Raw genomic sequence first — 19,566 nt, forward strand, 5'->3', positions numbered from 1 at the left:
CAGGCGCCAGGAGGGGGCGCTGCGCCACCGAGCCGGCCGGCGGCGGCGAGGCGTCGCGTGGCCGGCAGGCGGCGCGCTGCCAGCCTCGGCCTCGGCCTCGGCCTGCGCGGCGGCGGCAGCGGCGGCGGCGGCCTGGGCCCGGGTGCGGCGGTGGCGGTGGCCGTGGTGGCAGCGGGGCCTGGAGCCGGACCTAAGATGGCAGCGGCGGCAGCGACGGCGGTGGGGCCGGGTGCGGGGAGCGCTGGGGTGGCGGGCCCGGGCGGCGCGGGGCCCTGCGCGACAGTGTCGGTGTTCCCCGGCGCCCGCCTCCTCACTATCGGCGACGCGAACGGCGAGATCCAGCGGCACGCGGAGCAGCAGGCGCTGCGCCTTGAGGTGCGCGCCGGACCAGACGCGGCGGGCATCGCCCTCTACAGCCGTGAGTGCTGGGGACACCCTGGGGACGGCGGCGCACGAGGCCGGCGGCGCGGGCGCCCGGGGAGGGGGCAGGCGGCGGGGGGTGGGGGGGCACTCGGGCCGAGCTTGTACACGCGGCTCCTGCTGCCCGCGGGCGAGATGGCAGAGAGGGTGTGCGTGGGGACCTTGGAGCCCGAAGAGGGGCGCGGGAAACAAGAGTCGCGGGCCTGAGATTTGCAGCGGGTGGGGTAGGGGGGCGCGTGGCAGGAAGTGGGGCCCCGAGGATTCTGGGGGGATTGTAGAGGGGACTGGAGAGAGGGAGTGATTGGGAGGGCTCTTGAGCGGGTGTGGTTTGTGGATCTCATCTCAGGGGACATCCTCCTCACACACGGACATTTGAAAAGTGGCTTTCAGTGTGTAACACCGGGAAGACTGGGTGCCGCCCTTGTGGAGGACTTGGGATTCGGGACCCCCCCACCCACACACCCACCAGGGTGGGTAAACTTTGGGACTCAGGACAGAGCCCTTCCTGATAGAGATTCCCAAGCCCATCCCCCATGGAAACGTGGAAGAGAGGAAGGCCGGCTTGCTGATGGCCGGCTTTAGAAGTCAAGAGGTAACAAGCCACCTCCCTCGCCACGCGCCTCTTGTCTTTTTTAAGAACGTGAGAAGCTGGTGACATTATCAGAAGCTGCTTCAAAAACTGACATGGGAAAACAAGGGGGGATCACTAGTGTGTTTTCGAAGTGCACCCCCTCCAGCTTTGTAGTTTCACCTTTCATTCTTCCTTGCTCTTGCTACTCTTTCTTCTGACGGATTCCTCAGACGGATTTGCTCTTGTGTTTCACTGGTCTTTGTCTCCCAGGATTTCGTTCACTGATGCTCATAAGGGGCCACCAAGGAAGACGGAATCGATTTTAATCTGTGGGAATTTTTTTCTACTCCTTGGTAATGGGGTGTTGTTGGAAAGGGAAATGTGTGTAGCAGTCTGTTCAGACTGGTTCTCCTCTCTTTGCCTTGACTTTGAAACACACAGGAGAAAGAAGTGTCTGGTTCCCAAGTGTGGGGCACCTTTGGGGGCTTGGGCAGAGCAGGGGTCTCCTTGATCACATGAGAGAAAGGGGAATTTCACAGGCTAAAGAACGAAGCTCTTTAGGACTACAGACCCCTAAGCAAGCCAGTGGTGTTTGGCTAGCCAGGGTACCAGGGCTTACCTGGAAAGTGTTCTGGGGGCCTGGGTGTGATGGACAAGCCTGTGGTCCCAATACTTTATAGGCTGAAGCAGGAGGATTCAAAGTTTGAGTACAGCATGGGTGACATGGGCAAATCCTGTCTGAATCACCAAGACAAAGTTCAGGTAACTTGGGTTGTTTAACTGAAGTTGATACAAACACCGTTTTTATAGACCTTATTTACAGAATTGTTATTTCCCACACAGTCTCTAACACCCAGCTTCCTCTATTAGAAGCTAATGTTATTACAGAGGAGACTTTACAGTTTGTGTTCTTGTTGTGACAGGGCCTTTCTGTATAGTCCTGGCTGTCCTGGAGCTAGTTATTTAGACCAGGCTGGCCTCAGACAGCTCTTCCTTCCTTTGCCTCTCAAATGCTGGGATAAAAGGTATATGCCACCATGCCTGGCTGTAGGAGGATCTCGGTTTAAGAGCTGCTTGGCTACAAAGTGAGATCTTGTCCTTAGAAAAGAGAGCACAAGTGAGGTGGACAAAAGACAGATGTTCAAGCCAGACTTTGTTACTTGAGAGTCTCTGACGCTTTCCTTCCCCCAAATAATGACAATGTTGAGGGTTATATAGAATTACATATACACACATGCCTCTGCAAATGGACCTCATATAAATGAAACCCACGTTTCTCAAATCCTCAGTTCCCGAATACATTTTTGGGGGCCAGAAAGGATTTTCACTTCTAGGCTAGTGGTTCTCAGTCTTCTTGATGCTGTGACCCTATAACATAGTTCCTTATGTTGTAGTGACCCCCAGCCATAAAATTAAGTTGCTACTTAATAATTGCAATTTTACTACTGTTATGAATTGTAATGTAAAATATCTGACATGCAGGATTTCTGACATGTGACCCTCAAAGGGGTCTCTACCCATAGGTTGAGAACCAGTGTTCTAGGCTAAAGTGACATTGGGGTGAAGATTTCCCCCCATTTTAATTACATTTATTTATTTGTGTGTGTGAGTGTAAGGGGTGTCTCGTCCTGTGCCACAGCAAGCATGTGGATAGTGGAGGACAGTCTGCAGGATTCTTTTCTCTTTGCACCTTATGGGTCAACTCATATAGACCTTACGATGGTAAGTACTCTTACCCACTGAACCATTTTTGAGACAATCTTAGGTTTTCCAAGCTGGCCTTTACTTGCTGTGTAGCCTAAAGTGGCCTTAAACATCATGCCACTTCTACTTCCCTCCTGCTGGGATAACAGACTTTTACCACCATGCCTGACTTTGGGGTGTGATTAAACCTGGGTTCTGAAGGCAGACTAAACTGGGTGTGTTGATTTCTAAGGGTCTCTGTAGCAATTGACCACAAGTTTGGTGGCTTAGAGCTGTTGGGATATAGTCTCTCATTTCCTGGCCACAACTCTGAATCAAGGTGTCTCCAAGGCCACTTTCCCTCTGGGTGTGGAGGGAAGACGCTTCCTCTCTTGCAGGTTCCAGGGGCTCTAGATACCACTACTTGGCCATCTGTAGCCAAACTCCAGATACCTCTCATTTCTGTGGCTTCTCATTTGTCTCTGTGTACTTGTGTCCTATTTTTGTTTTGTTTTAAGATGGTCTCATGTAGAGTCTTCTTGGGCCCTAGTGCCTTGTCCAAAAGACACCAACTGTTTCAGCCACCTATATTTCCAGACCCCAGGATCTGAATTTGTTCATGGGCTGTAAGGAGAGTTTGTCAGAATACCAGGAGGAATCTAGTGCCTCTGCTGTTTATCAATCTCTGTGGGTACGATAAGGGCCCAGCCTGAACTCAGGGATCTTGACAGGTGGTAGTTAGTCAGCTATATAGTCTAGCCAGCCTTATGACAAGTCTGTGCCTATTTCCTTACCTGCAGCAACACTTTTCTGCCAATAGCCTGGGATTCCTCTGGTTGGCTGAAGTACCTGAGGAAGAGAAGAGAGTCTGGAGCAGGGGATTTGTAGCAAGTGTTTGTCAACAGTGCATTTTTAAAATGACATATTCTTTGGTAATTTCACATATGAATACATTGTATTTAAACCATATCCACACTGAACAGAACTCTTCTACAGATGTTATTTTTATTTTGTATTACTATTGTTACTGATATTTTGAAACAATGTTTTATGTTGCTCAAAGTGGCATCAAATTTGCAGTATAGCTGATGACCTTGAATTTCTAGTCTTCCTGCGCCATCTCTCCAGGCCTGAGATTAGAGACATGCAGCACCATGCTGGTTTATGCCGTGCCTTGTGTGTGGTGGCAGACTTTGTGCCCACTGAGCTTAGCCCCAGTGTTCATCAGGGTAGCATCAGAAGGAGGAGCTGGCTCTCTAGGACGCCTCCTTAGGTTCTGTACCCCATGATGGGAGAGAGACTCCTGGGCATCCATTTCTCTGCAGCTGTGCCTTTCCTTGGGAGATGTGGTAAGCAGCTGCAGAAGCCCATTCTGGTCCCTCCGCAGAGCATTTACCCTTTCCAGCTCTAGCCATTGGAAGTCACTGGCTGTTTGTTATCCATGAGAGTGGCCACATGGCAGGCAGCTACCGAAACCAGGCCACTCTTCCTGGCATGGGTTTTCCCTGGCCTTGAATAAGTACTGGCATAGCCTCTACAGGAATAGAGGCTACCACTCCTGAAAGGAGGCTGCTTCTCAGAAAAGCCCAGGCTGGGCTGGCTAGGAGGAGAGCAGAGCTAACTTGCAGTTGCTCAGCCTGGCACCATCCCATTTAGAGATGCCCAAGACATTTTTCTGTTTTGATCAGCAAGAATGAATTTGGATGATGTCCCGCATGCTCCCAACCCTTTAGGAAGAGATGCCTTGCACAGACCCTGTCTGATGAGAAAGGGCTACTGTCATTTTGGCGAAGGACATGCAGGGTGGAAAGGCTGGAGAAACCTCTATGTTGGGCTGTCACTCAGTTGGTATAGTGTTTGCCTGACATGCCTAAAACAGTCTTGCATCATCCCTGTATTAACAAGGTATGCTGCTGTACACCTGTGATCCCAGCATTAGGGAGACTGAGGCCTGCTGAGGCTGCATAGTGAGTTCAAAGTCAGACTTGTGATACAGCTAGACTGCAGAGTCACAGGACCAGGGGCCATTGTGATTCCCTCTGCATTTCCTGAGCATTTGTTATGAGCCCAGGCATTAATTAGTCTGCTTTATTGTCAAGATAGGATGAAGTTGCAAAGTTAGTAATACCAGAAAGGTTATCTTCTGTCACCTGCCTTATGTCTGTTGTCATTTATTTTGGATTTACTTTATATCAGGCTCTGCATGAGCTCCTATTGCCCAACTCAAGTACTTGGAAAGTGTTGGCAAAATGGAGCCTGTGGCCTATTTTTATACAGTCAGGGCTAGAAGTTTTTATAGTTTGTAGGGATTGGAAAAAAAAAATCACTAGTCTACAAAAAGTAGTCAGCAAAGACCATCTTGTTCTATAAAACCTGTATTATTGGCCAGTCATGGTATATGCCTTTAATTTCAGCACTTAGGAGGAAGAGACAAGAGAATCTTAAGTTTGAGACAAGCCTGGTCTACAGAGTGAGTTCCAGGGTAGCCAGGGCTATGCAAAGAAACCCTGTCTCAAAAAAACCAAAAAAACATACAAAAAACAAACAAAACCTCCAAACAACCAGTGGTATTTATTTGTGGTTCTCTAACAGCAAAAGGTCGTAAGCTGAGGTAAAAGAATGAGCAGCCCAGGGCTGGCGTACGGCTCCTTGCTTGCCTAACAGGCCTGAAGCTCTGAGTTCCACTTTTTTCTGAGATTTCACATCAAAATTGGACTTTGTGCTTCTAGACAGCTGTTGTAGGTGTCAGCCCGGTCTACAGGTTTGTATCCACTGAGGTGTGATGCCTTTCTTCTCCTCACAACAGCCCCGACCTCGCCAAACTGCTTTGATTTGCCATAGAGTAGCTTTTTGAACTCAGATGTTCTTTCCTATGTGTGCATAATATTTCCTCATTAGGCCCAGCCCTTCCCTTCAGGCAGCTGAGTTTGCAATCTCTGCCAATAGCTGTGGCCTCCAGGATCCTGTGCTCTGCCCCTTGTCTTCACCTCTACCTGAGCCATGCTCAGACCCAAAGCCCTTCAGCCAGTGGTTTCTCTCTTTTTTTTTTTGGGGGGGTTTTGAGACAGGGTTTCTCTGTATAGCCCTGGCTGTCCTGGAACTCACTTTGTAGACCAGGCTGGCCTGGAACTCAGAAATCTGCCTGCCTCTGCCTCCCAAATGCTGAGATTAAAGGTATGTGCCACCATGTCTGGCCAGTGATTTCAATCAATATAATGCTGCAGCATTTCAATCCAGTTCCTCACACTATAGTGACCCCAACCATAAAGTCATTTTGTTACTACTACCTTTTAAATCTTCTTTAAAAAGATTTATTTATTTTATGTATATGAGTCTCAGACACACCAGAAGAGGGCATCAGATCTTATTACAGATGGTTGTGAGCCACCATGTGGTTGCTGGGAATTGAACTCAGGACCTCTGGAAGAGCAGTCAGTGCTCTTAACCACTGAGCCATCTCTCCAGCCCCCTTGTTACTACAAAATTTTGCTACTGTTCAGAATCATAACGTAAATGTATGATATGTAACCCCAAAGGGATCATGACCCACGGTTGAGAACCGCTGCCCTCATCTGTGATTTGGATGTGGACGGTGTAATTTGGTTTTCCTGTCTTTGGACAGTTTGCTCTGACCTGACTTGTATGTTTACGGAATTTTCCTTGAGCTGCCATGTGGAACTCTTTATAACCTCTACATATACAACTCACACAGTCACACATTCCTCTGCATAGATGTATTTGAGCTTGTTTGAGTGTGTCATAGAGGTAGCTAGGGATAATATATTTCTCTTGCTTCTGTGCCTCAGCCACACTCATGGTCTCAGAGCCTGTTGAGATTGTGAATGGTAAGCACTGAGCCTTGGACTTCCACATCAGTGCCTAGATGGGAACAGTGAGGGTGTTTTCACCAGAATACGACTCCACCAGGGATCGGCTTGGGTTAGCAGATGGGGGTGGTTCAGGAGACCCTCTGGCAGCTACAGTTCCTGCCCAGGATATACTTGGGGTCTGCTGGAAGCCTGAGGAACAAGACTCTTTTTTTTTTTTTTTTTTTTGGTTTTTCGAGACAGGGTTTCTCTGTGTAGCCCTGGCTGTCCTGGCACTCACTTTGTAGACCAGGCTGGCCTCGAACTCAGAAATCCGCCTGCCTCTGCCTCCCGAGTGCTGGGATTAAAGGCGTGCGCCACCACGCCCGGCTGGAACAAGACTCTTAGGAAATGGGGTGAGTGGAAGGACATGCCCAGCTGGCTGAGAGTTGGGGTTGGGAGGAACTTCAGACAGTCAGCTCAGGACCACCTACCTAGCTGGGAAGAGCCCCTCAAAGTTTTGTTTGTGTTCATTGAAGTGCCTGGGGATGGTGCTCAAAGCCTTGTACATACAGGTGTAGGCAAGTGCTATACAGCTGGGGTATGAGGTCAGAAGTCAGTGGCTGTGATCTCAGACCATCCTGTGAACTTCATTTGCCCTCCACCTGTAGAGATGGATGACAGCGCAGCTCTCAGGGCTGGTGTGGAGATAGGAATGCATTTAAGAATTTGGCTTGAGAGTCACATCCAAATCCCTGTAGCTGGCCTTCCTACTTCTGTGAGCTCCTGAGCAGACCGTCCAGTAGACTTTGAGAAGAATTCATAAATGAGTCATGGCTCATAGATCAGGAAAGGACTGAAACTTTGAAAGGCAAGAGAGGTTAGCAACCATGGAGTCCCAGTGAACATGCATTGGTTTCTAGAGGGCAGGGTGATGGTGCTGTCTGTATAGGTACAGCCATATTGCTATAGTCTGTATTTCATTCATTACCCCAAGGCGGACAGGTACCTGAGAGTGAGCTGCTGTTCCTAGCTCCTGCTTTCCACTAGCATAAATCACTGCTCTGGACATCTTGGGGATCTGAGGTAATGCTCAGATCCCACTTAAGTTTGTGTGTCCCAGCCTGTGGCTGGAGCTTTGGGGACAGGTGCCTATCTGGCAAATTGGAGGTTCTGGCTTTTGTTCCCAGCCCTGCAACAAACAAGCAAATTCAACATTGCTTGTTCCTTCAGAGGTCACTTCAGATCACTCCGGAATCCCTTCCTAAACTTGGAGGGAGGCAGCCACTGGGCCACTGTTATGAGGGCAAGCTGAAAAGGGTCAAGTGTTAGGGTAGAGTATGTTCCAGGCATCTCCACAGAGCTAGGTTGAGCATGGCCAAGGGCAGCACCAGGGCAGGAGCTTCTATTGTAAGAGTGGCCTTCGTGCAGAGATAGGTAGTAGGGTAGTGCTCAGGTCACTGCCCCTTTGTCCTTGGATTTCAGTGCCTTGTTGGGGAGGGCCAGCTGGCTGGAGATGGCTTTATACAGGGTGTACATCTGTATCCGGACCTCACCGTCATGTAAAGTCACGCAGAGAGGGTGTAGACAAAGAACCTATCCCTCCTGTCCCTGCCAAGAGGCAACTGAGGAAAAGGCTAGTCTAGCCAGAGAGCTGGGAGGTCAGAAGGGCAGATGAATGGAAGGTACTCTGGAACACACAGAATTGCTTCAGTTGTTCTTACACTGGGACTGCAGCTGCTGAGGACCTGACAGAATCATGACCTTGTGACCTTGGCTAAGTGAATGAGTTCTTAAGTCTTCCAGTAATACAGAGAGTTTAAGGCCCTGGGTAGTACAGTTAGTAAATAATGGTCAGAATCCCACCATGTGGTCCCAAAGGCATAAGTGTCTATTCTATAGCAGCCAGCTGTGGCATTTGCCAACCTTTTAAGAATTGCTTGGGGGTTGGAGTGGGGAGGAGGAGTATCAGCTAAAAGGATGACTTGGTGGTTAAGAGCACTCACTGACTGCTCTTCCAGAGGACCTGGGTTCAGTTTCCAAGCACCCACATGGCAGGCAGTTGACAAGTGTTTCACAACTTCAGTTTTGGGAGATCTGGCACCCTCTTCTGGCATTTCAGGCACCAGGCACTCACCAGTTTCATCCATACATGGAGGCAAAATCCTCATATACATAAAATAAAAATAAGTATTAAAAACAATAAGCTGCTCACACTGGTTTTCTGGGTTGTACTCCTTGCCCGAGAGTCAGGCTGAAGAGATGGCTCAGTGGTTAAGAGCTCTGACTGCTCTTCCAGAGGTCCCGAGTTCAATTCCCAGCAACCACATGGTGGCTCACAGCCATCTGTAATGGGATCTGATGCCCTCTTCTGGTGTGTCTGAAGAGAACTATGGTGTACTCAGCCTGAGAGTCCCTTGCACCCATGTTTTTGTCTACCCTGTTAAAGCTATTCATTACCATATTTTGACAGGGTATTCTATCAAAGCTGTTTTTCTTCAGTACTATTGGCTGTTGCTTCAGCTAACTGTGTTCCCCAAGGTGGGGTTCTTTTTCATTGTGTATGCACCTGCAGAATTATTTGGATTCCAGAAACTTGCTCATCAGCATAGACGACGAGACTATGATGTTGCCCAGATAAATACCTCTAGTGGGCATGCTCTTGTTATGGAAATACTCAGAGACAGATGTGGGTGGGTGGGATGGGGTGGTCTTCCAGACCATTGAGGGACTGGGAAGGAAGATGAGTCATTCTGGAACTTGTTGGTTTCTGTCATGTGCCCTCCATTTCCATACCCTTCCACCCTCAGGGCTGTGCCTGAATTTTTGAGACAGGGCCTGTCATTTCACTTGAAGCTCATGGATCCTGTCCCACAGCTAGTCAGCAAGCCCCTGAATTCACCTATCTCTGCTGGCCAGTGTTGGGATTTTAGGTATTTGTGGCATGCCTAGCTCTTCCTTAGGCATGAGGGATTTGAATTCAGGTTATCCACAAATATTGCTATCCCCTGAACCGTTTCCTCAGTCCCTACTGATTGCCTTTTACTGTTTGAACATCCTCGATGGTTGGCCTGGCCTCTCAAGGCGTCCCAGTAGACGCAGCCCTCCTCTCCTTGGTTTTATACATGCAGAAGGTGAATGGCATCTGTGTTGGATCCTACAGCTTGCGGCTCTCATGTTGCTCTCCACCCCGCTTCTTCCACTCCTCAGGTTCTGATGACACAAGCTACTTACACTTCTGGCTTGGAGCAGGTCTCCCCTGAGATCCCCATCCTTGTCCACATCGGTGACTGGCCAAGGCAGACAGTTCCAGAGTTCCTCAAGCAAAGCGCCTGTGTTGGCTGCACTGCTGTGTCCACTGTCACTACAGGCAACAGTGGCCTCCCTCTAGCCTGCAAAACATTTGAAGCCATATCTGGAGAGGCAGCCTTTGAGTCTGGGTGGGATGTGGGCCTTCTAACTCAAACATCCTGTGCTCATGGAGTCCTCAAGGGCCTAATGGGAAGCCTTTCTGGCTGCCTAGCAGCCCCAGGACATCCTGTTTCTCCCAGAGACAAGGACTCTGGTCTACAGCTGATAGAAACTGCTGTTCCATACTTGACTCCCACCTCTCTGAGGTGGACTGTGACGCTCCTGCCTCTGGCAGCTTACTCAGCAGCCACTGTGGGCTGTACATTGAGGTCCCTGAGGGTCTTTCTACTGCTTTCCCATGCTTCATCTCACCCCAGCCTTTCAGGCCACCCTCTGTAAGTATCTTGTCCACTAAAGACCTCAGGGGTGCTGTGATAGAATTCCTGTCAGGCCATTGGGGTCACCTTATGCTAACGCAGAGTCAGCCCTGGGTGCTGTATTGAACCTACTGGTAAAACCTAAATTCCTCCAGGAGCTTTGTTTGCCCTGGCTCAGTAGTAAATCCCCTGCTTAGGAATACCCGCCCCCTCCTCCCCCCCTAGTGAGGAACTAGGCATGCACAAAGCCTTATGCTCCTTCTACACATCCCTCCTAAGAGATTACAAGTGGTATGTGAAACTAACTCCCATGTCAGCCCTTTGGCTATAAGGGCCTTCCAGGTAAGCTAAGTCTCGGAGTCACCACTTGATAGATAAGTTGAGAAATAGAATGAGGGAATGAAGACACACCTATGTTATCTTTACCTTTGCTCTGCCTACATTTTTCTCTGGGCCTCCTTCTCCCCATTCATTGTCTCAACTGTGTTGAGTTGGGTGCTTTGTGTTGCCCCACCCTGCGGTCTGCCCACAGGCAGAAGGTGTGCTCCTCCTCACGACAACACTCTAGGCTGTGACTGGTTTGATTTTCTAGACAGTTTTAAGTTTGCTCAGACTGACTCCAGAGCTACTCTGGCCTTTGGCCATGATGGCGGGTTCTGGGAGTCCTTTCCCAGGTGAGGGCTGCCAGGAGTGCAGCCTGCAGTGGGCGCCTGGGCACCTGACCTGCAGCTCAGCCTACGCCAGCTCTTCCATACCCACTGGGAAGAGTTCTGCTGGCTGTGCTGTTGGCTCTGGGAGAAGCGTGCGTAGAGGAGCTGAGCTGCCATGATCTCCCATGTATCAGGGTCCAAGTCAGGTCACATAGTAGCCAGCACTTATGCCTGGTTATCTTCTATGTACAGGATAGCAATTCCACCAACTCAGGAGGGTGTGTCAGACCTACCTTCCCTGTTCACTGTGACCTTCCTTGGGTCTGTCACTCAGAACTCAGGTACACCTATGTCCCATTTGTCTTGTCTACACTTCCTGTCATGTACACTCCTCTGGGCATTTCTCCAAATCCCTGGCCATGGCTGGGCTGATTAGTGTTCACTGTCTGCATAGAGCTCGGTGGAAGGCTAGGCTGAAAGTAGCCCCTTCCTGGGGTGGCCACGGTGCTTACTGGACTTGTATTTCCACAGCAGCCCTTTTCCTCCTCCCATCCCTGTCCCGTGTGTGTGTGTGTGTGTGGGGGGGGGGGGGGGAGTGTATGTGTGAGAGGGAGGCCAGAGTGTGGCCTCCAGTGATGTTCTTCAGGTGCTACCCACTTTTAGTTTGTTAAAAAAAATATTAATAATCATCATGTTTGTAAATTGGTGCTGTGGGTGTGGTAATTTGTGCTGTGGTGTGCATTTGGAGGTCAGAGGACAAACTCTGTGGCATCATTTCTCCAGCAAACTTTCTTCACCTACTGAATCTCTGCCTCCATAGCACTGGGATTGCAAATGTTTACCACCACACCATTTTTTCTTTTTTCTTTTCTTTTTTTTTCCCGAGACAGGGTTTCTCTGTGTAGCCCTGGCTGTCGGAACTCTGTAGACCAGGCTGGCCTTGAACTCAGAAATCCACCTGGCTCTGCCTCCCAAGTGCTTGGGATTAAAGGTGTTTGTCGCCACTGCCCAGCATCTTTTCTTTTTTTTTATTTTTATTTTTATTTTTTTTTTTTTTGGTTTTTCGAGACAGGGTTTCTCTGTATAGCCCTGGCTATCCTGGAACTCACTTTGTAGACCAGGCTGGCCTCGAACTCAGAAATCCGCCTGCCTCTGCCTCCCGAGTGCTGGGATTAAAGGCGTGCGCCACCACGCCCGGCTCTTTTCTTTTTTTTTAATGATTTATTTATTTTTTACTTTACATGCATTGGTGTTTTGTGACCTGTGGTGTGGTTGCTGGGAATTGAGCCTGGGTCCTTTGAAAGAGCAGCCAGTGCTCTTAACTGCTGGGCCATTTCTCCAGGTCCTATTTTTGGTTTTCTAAAAAGAATTATTTTTATTTTATATGCATGAGTGTTTTGCCTGTATATGTTTGTGTACCACGCCCATGGAGGCCACAAGAGGGTTTCAGATACCCAGGAGCTGGAGTTACAACCTGTTTTGAGCTGCTATGTGGGTAATAGGACCTGAACACCAATCCTCAGGAAGCACAGCCAGTGCTCTAACAGCTGAACAGCTCTGTAGGCCACTCTTGTTTGTCTGTTCGTTCCTTTGTTTGTCTGTTTTTCTAGACAGTGTTTTTCTCTGTAGCCCTGGCTGTCCTGGAACTTAGTCTGTAGACCAGGCTGGCCTTGACCTCAGAGACCTGCCTGCCTTTGTCTCCTGAGTGCAGGGAGACAGAGTGCTGAGATTAAAGAGCTAGCTACCACCACCTGACCCACTCTTGTTTTTTAATGTGGGTTCAGGATTTTGAACTCAGGTCTTTGTGCTTTCATGACAGACAGTATACTGACTCATTCCCCAGCTGAGTTTTACTCTGTGTATCCCTGGCTGTCCTGGAACCTTCAACTGTCTACATGTAGACCAGGCTGGCCTCATACTCAGAGATTTACCTTCTTCTGCCTTGGAGTGTTGGGATTAAAGGCGTCCACAAGTGAAAACCTACTTGTTTTAGTTGGCCATTCATTTGTTCATTCATATAGAAGGTATGAGCTTTTATGGTGCTCTGGACTTCCTAAACTGTATCTGAGGCTATCTTTGTGCATGTTTGCTGTGTAGGATAAGGAAGGCAAAAGGAAGTTCCCTGGTCTAAGGCCAGAGAAGAGAGTCAGTGCTTCACCTGGCAAGGACAGAAGAGCCTAGGGTGACTTCATAGTCCTCAGATGCCCCAGGGCAGGCAGGCTGTGGTCACAGCTGCTTCCCAGGCTCTCTGAGACAGCAAATCATCTGCCTTAGGTTACCACAGAAGGAAGTGCTGCCTGAGGTCCTGGGCCAGCCTCTCCATGACAGTGGGTGATCTGCACTGGTGACAGCCATCATGACTACTTCTGTATTAAGGAGTGGTGATGGTCACGTTTGCCTCTGTCACACAGCAGAGGGGCTTCGTCCCTCTGCACCTGCTTCACAGATAGACTGTGAACAGCTTACTTTCTTTCTTTCTTTTTTTTTTTATGATTTTAAACAAGATTAACATTCAGCATTTATTTGAACAGCTTACTTTCAACACCACCCCTCTCTAGGCTGCCTGCCTTTCCTTGGGGGTGGAAGTGACAGTTTCAGAATTTTGATTTTTTAAGAGAGCCAGGCGTGGTGGCACACGCTTTTAATCCCAGCACTCAGGAGGCAGAGGCAGGCGGATTTCTGAGTTCGAGGCCAGCCTGGTCTACAGAGTGAGTTCCAGGACAGCCAGAGCTACACAGAGAAACTCTGTCTTGAAAAACCAAAAAAATAAATAAATAAATAAATAAATAAATAAATAAATAAATATTATAAGAGTATGTTTCCATCTTAATCTCAGGCGTGGGGCATGGGGTTGCTTCAGCTTGCCCACAACACCTGGCCATATTTTGCCTCATGCATGACTTTGCCAGCTGCAGGTAGTTTCTGTGATTGTTTGACGTTTGGAATTCTGGGGACTTTTCAGAGGGTATATGAATGCTAGGGCCCAGAGAGGCAGAGCGTGTTTTTGGTTGGTTGGTTGGTAGCTATTGGTCATAGTTTGTTAAATAGTCCTGGGCAAAGAAGAAACAAGAAAAAATTAGATATCCTAAGGCAAAAATCAGACTTGCTTCAAGGAACTCAATGCCCTGATCAGCAGGAAGTAGTCTAATGATAATGTTACCCCTTTCCAACAGACTAGAAACAAGACAGCAACTAGATTGGTCCTTTCAGATCATACTCATTCTAGCCCTTTTCTATCTAGGTGGCCCACAATGATCTAGCCACACAAGGTAGAGGAGAACCCTTTGGTGGCCAGTGATTTGGAGCCAAAGTTACTGCAGGGTTGGAGGTACAACTTACATCCTGTCCCTGTAATCAGCCTGTCTCCTTCCCTTCCAGCACTCAGCCACTTAAGCCTGCTTTCTTGTCTTCTTCTCACTGGCTCTTAGCATGTGAAACTAGACAGTCCCTTTGTTCACAACTGGATCCTTTCCCTCTGCTTGGTGCACTGGTTGAGGCTGGGTGGCCTTGGAATTTCATCTTGATCTTGGGGAGAAGTTGTGGGAGGGGTGGAGTCTATACCCCAGGAGGGGTTTATTTTTCCCCAGCCCTCTTCTCACTGTGAAGTGGGTCTTCTGGAAGAGTAAAAGTGAGGAGTCTTGTTGTACTTAGCAATGTTAGGTAATTAGGAAAGACTTCATATTTGGTTTACTGTGTGCCTCCTAACAAGTACCCAAGGTTAGCAGCTTTAGTTGCTCCTCCACTGATGGCAGTAATAGCCTCCTGCTGGGAAGGGAGGATGTGAGGAGGTGTTGGGACCCTTTGTCCCACCTTGACAAGTAGCTACTTTTTAGTGGCATCCTGTTGTCCCCCATCCTTCTCCTTGTGCAGATAGAACGTTCTAGTGACAAAGAGCTTTGTTCCAGGTCTTGCCCACTCCTGTTGGTTTTACTAACCCTAGCTTTGACTGCCTAAGACATCAGGGAATTTCTGCTTGCCTTATTGCTTTCTAGACAAGGGATAGGGACCAGTGACCTTCAAGCAATGGAAAGATCTCCAGCCATCCTTAGGTATGGACATGACGACCAGCATCCTTCCTTTACGTGGAGTAGATCCACCTGCCCCTCACGGAGCTAGAAGGAGTGTTAACAAGCTTCACTGTACAGTGGGAACCTGGCCAGAAAATGGGAAGAAACTGACAAGGTCACAGGGGAAAGACAAGGGTGTTCCTGACCAAGAACTTTTGTCCATACTGAAAGGATGAGAGACTAGGGAAGCCAGTGAGCAGTGGCTGGACTAAAGAGGGTTGGTAGTGAAGCAGAGGTTGTGAAAGATTTATTTAAATAAATACACTGTAGCTGTCTTCAGACACACCAGAAGAGGGCATCAGCTCCCATTACAGATGGTTGTGAGCCACCATGTGGTTGCTGGGAATTGACCTCTGGAAGTGCTCTTAACCTCTAAGCCATCTCTCCAGCACCCAGAGTTGGGACTTTTTTTTCTTAATTTTATTTATTATATGTGAGTACACTGTAGCTGTGTTCAGACACTCCAGAAGAAGGCGTCAGATCTTGTTACGGATGGTTGTGAGCCACCATGTGGTTGCTGGGTTTCAAACTCAAAACCTTCGGTTTCAAACTGAGCTTAAGAGCAGTCAGTTCTCTTAACCACTGAGCCATCTCTCCAACCCCCGAGTTGGGACTTCTTACTGAAGACTCTGAGAAACTGGGAGGTCATGAGTGGTTTTGTTGTTTGTTTGTTTTGGGTTTTGTTTTGTTTTCTTCTGTTCATTTGTTGGAAGTTTTTAGTGAAGTTTTTGTTCATGGCATATTGTGTAGAGGTCAGAGGCCAATGTTTGGGAGTTGCTTCTGACCTATTTATTCCTTGTTAAAGCAAAGTATCCTTTTTTGACAATATACACTGAGCTCCTGGTCATCTGCTTAGGAACTTCTGGGTGATTCTCCTATTTCTGTCTTCTGTCTCCCTGTAGGAGTGCTGGGATTGCAGATACAGGCCAGCTACCCAGCTTTTCATCATATGAAAAATTCTAGGAATGGAACTCAGGCTCATAGGCTTGTGTAGCTGATGCTTTTACCCACTGAGTCATTGCCCAGCCCACTTTGATTTTTGGATCTCTCTGTAGTCCGGGCTGACCTATAACTGTATCCCATGTTGGCTTTAAATTCAAAGAGATCTTTAGCTTCTCAAATGCTAGGGACTAGGTATGAACCTCTACACATGGCGTGTTTGTTTTGAGAACTGTCTCACTATGCTGTCCAGATTGGTTTTGATCATGAGTTGAAGTGGACCTCTGACTTGTGCCTCCTATGTGTGCACAGTGGAGATGATGATGTTAAGGGAAGGAAAGCTAGTGCACGCCTTTAATCCCAGCACTTGGGAGGCAGAGGCAGGCAGATTTCTGAGTTCCAGGCCAGCCTGGCCTACAAAGTGAGCTCTAGGACAGCCAGGGCTATACAGAGAAACCCTGTCTCTGAAAACCAAACAAAAACAAAAACAAAATAAAACAAAACAAAAAAAGCGAAGGAAAGCGGGACTGGTGAGATGGCTTAGCAGGTAAGAGAACTGACTGCTCTTCCAAAGGTCCTGAGTTCCAATCCCAGCAATGTCATGGTGACTCACAACTACCAGAATGAGATCTGACACCCTCTTCTGGTGCATCTGAAGTCAGCTACAGTGTACTTAGGTATAATAATAAATCTTTTGGCCAGAGCAAGCAGGGACTGAATGAGCTGAGGTGACAGGAGTGAGCAAGGCTGACCAGAGCAGCAGAGGTCCTTAAAAAAAAAAAAAAAAAGGCTGGTCCGAAGGTAGTGAGTTATCTCAATTGATTGTTTACAGTCAGTTACAGATTGAACTCCTGTTCTACACTTTCCCCCATTCTCACTACTGCACTTGACTGGTTTTAAAATAAATAAATAAATAAATAAATAAAATAAAAAAAATAAAAAAAAAAAAGTGAAGGAAAGCCCTGCAGTTTGGCTGAGGTGGAAAGGCATGACTAGTAAGTAGTAACAGAGGCTTGGCATGTTCCCTGGGACCATCCGTATGCTCAGGGGCTCCTGGGCCTTAGGGCAGGGCTAGGGCCTTTGTTAGAGGGGTTTTCTGGCAGGTAGGGAATAGGGTAGCTTGCACCCACCACCCATCTACATCTTCTTCCTTGTTTCCTTCCCCGTTTCCTAGCTTAGAGGATCCTCCTGGTGATGCTTGTGGCTATGGGAGCTTGTAGGCTCTGGAGCTGTGTATTTGCCTAGGCATCACCCTGCCCCTCAGCTTGGCTGCCTCCTTCCTGTAGCAGTGGTCCCAGCCTGTGGGTCTCCACTCCCAAAATACTTACAGTGAAATTCATAGCAGTAGCAAAATTATAGTTTTGAAGTAGCAATGAAAATAATATTGTGGTTGGGGTCACCACAACATGAAGAGCTCTACTAAAGGGTCACAGCATTAGAAGGTTGAGAACCATTGCTCTACAGGCTCCCTGCACTCACTGAGGGGTTTTCCCTAGTCTCTTAGCCTCGCTGGGTTTGGTGCACATCCTGGCTTGCATAGCTTAGTGCCATGAGTCCCTCATGTTTGTGATGGGAAGTTGATGTCCTCAGTTACCTATGTCTGGTATGCAGAAAAAGGGCTTAACAGTGCACCTGTACTTCTAGACATGACAGTCCTGTGAAGTAAACCTGGCTCTCTGCCTAGTTTTGTCAGTAAAGTTGTATTGACACAACCATGGTTATTTGTTTAGTTATTGAAGTACTGCAGACTGAATGAGTCATTGTGATCATCCTCACAGAAAATTTTCTTCCTTCCTTCCCCTCTCCCTTTCCTTCTTCCCTCCTTCTTTCTTAAATAATAGTGCTGGTGATGAGGCCCACATATTCAGCATGAGTTTTACCACTGACTTACGCTCCTAGAATAGCTGTAGTATTTACTGTCTGGCTCCTCTGTAGAGAAATGTGGCCACTCCAGGATTCTTTCAAGTCCTAGCACATTGGTCAGGAACAGTAACTCTGATGATATTCACCAGAGCTGATTTCACTGTTAAATAAGATCCTTAATCTCCCTCATCCAACTGGTGACAGAATGACTAAATGGGTGTGTGTGTGTGTGTGTGTGTGTGTGTGTGTGTGAAGTGGCTGTCTCGTGGCAGAGACTAGGGGTTTGTGATATGGATAGATGAGGAAATTATTTGTAGGGAGCAACACAGACTGTCTTGAAGGTCTTCCTGTCACTGTCATGGGGAATTTGTTTATGCCCCATTCGCCCTGTGCAGCTGTCCCTTGTCACCCTAGACTCTTGTTCCTTGGCCACAGAACTTGAAATGATCAGACTCTGTTGTCCAGACTGGTGTCCTCAGCATTGTTCAACCTACTGTGCTCAGGACCCGGTCTCCGTGCTCTATTTGAGACCCATTGGACCCCATCCAGACAAGGAGTGTTACCATCCCACAACCACAGTGCCTCTTAGGGACCCTGGAGAAAGGAATTATAATTCTGGTCTGAGAGTGACTGATATTATCCAGCATTTCCAGCTCAACCCTGTGTGTGTGTGGGGGGGGGGGGGGGAGAGGGAGAGGGAGAGGGAGAAGGTGTGGTGTTACTGTTGGTGTGCATGCAGAGGCACATACTTGCATGGAAAACAGAGGAGGACATGGAGTGTCTTGCTCTATCACCCTGCTTTATTTCCTTGACACTGAACCCAGCTAGCCAGGGTTACAGGCATACGTGTGGCTATGACTGACTTCTTACATGGGTGCCGAGGATTCGAGCTCAGGTCCTTATGCTGTTGCAGCAAGTGATTTTAACTGTCTCACCTCTTACCTCCCTTTTGCTTTTGTGTATGTGATTTGGGTTTGTTTCTTTGAGATATGGTCTATGAAGCCTTAGCTGATCTGGAATTCACTATGGAGACCAGGCTAGCCTCGAATCACATGTACTACCATGCTTAGCCATCTCCTCTCCATTAAAAAAAAAAAAAAGTTTTTTGAGATAGGATCTCACTCTATAGTCCACAATAGCCTGGAATTCATTTATGCAGCCCAGGCTGACCTTGAACTCACCTCAGTCGTTCTGTCTTAGCTTCCCAAATGGTGGGTTTAGGGAGTGAGTCATCACCTGAGTCCTTTCTTGGATTATCCCATCCTGTATCTCTTTTCTGCTCCCCATTTCATAACCTGAGGCAACCAATGGAGAAGAAAGGCTGGGTTGGTTTGTGGCAGATCATACCCTGGAGCTTTTCTGAAACCTGAGGCTGCAAGCTTCTGCTGTAGCTCCCTCACCAGTGGCTGCATTGACATTGCCAGGGAACATTTACCTGCTTGAAGGATCTATGGGCATTTTCTTCATCTGTAGCAGACCTGTGTTTATAGGGACACTTTAATGCTACTGCCTCATCTAGGTTTCAGGTGCTCCTTAGAGGACCCTTGCTCTGCAATTCCATCCTTATGGTATGGGATGTCTTCTCTATCTAGCCACAGGATTGCCCTGGACCCATCTCTAGAAGGGAGTTGGGAAATGGGAAGGCTAGGATGTGCAAAGGCCAGTCCAAGCCTTCCTTTGGATCCAGAGGATTGGGTGTGCCGCAGTGAGGAGGGATAATGCACAAAGCTGGGGCTCTTCAAAAGGAACATTTTGTTGTTTGCTTTGATTTTATTTTTTTAGTTCTGGAGCTGGAACCCAGGACTTTGCATGTGGCAGCCAAATACTTCCAAGTTTTTA

At 48.1% G+C, this 19,566-nt stretch overlaps 1 protein-coding gene across 3 annotated transcripts in view; it reads left to right on the top strand.

Moving 5' to 3' along the window:
• Positions 1–120: 120 nt before the first annotated feature.
• The window catches only part of Carm1 (coactivator associated arginine methyltransferase 1), a 43,495-nt gene continuing 24,049 nt past the window's right edge, over positions 121–19,566 (top strand). For all 3 annotated transcript variants that reach the window (XM_021172994.3, XM_021172995.2, XM_021172996.2), the window contains exon 1: positions 121–418. In XM_021172994.3, coding sequence (XP_021028653.1) covers positions 196–418 — 223 coding nt within the window. In that variant the 5' untranslated portion in view covers positions 121–195. The remainder of the gene's footprint in view (positions 419–19,566) is intronic.

The sequence above is a fragment of the Mus caroli genome, unplaced genomic scaffold (assembly GCF_978045245.1).
Source record: "Mus caroli unplaced genomic scaffold, Mus_caroli_1 scaffold_11, whole genome shotgun sequence".
Taxonomy (NCBI): domain Eukaryota; kingdom Metazoa; phylum Chordata; class Mammalia; order Rodentia; family Muridae; genus Mus; species Mus caroli.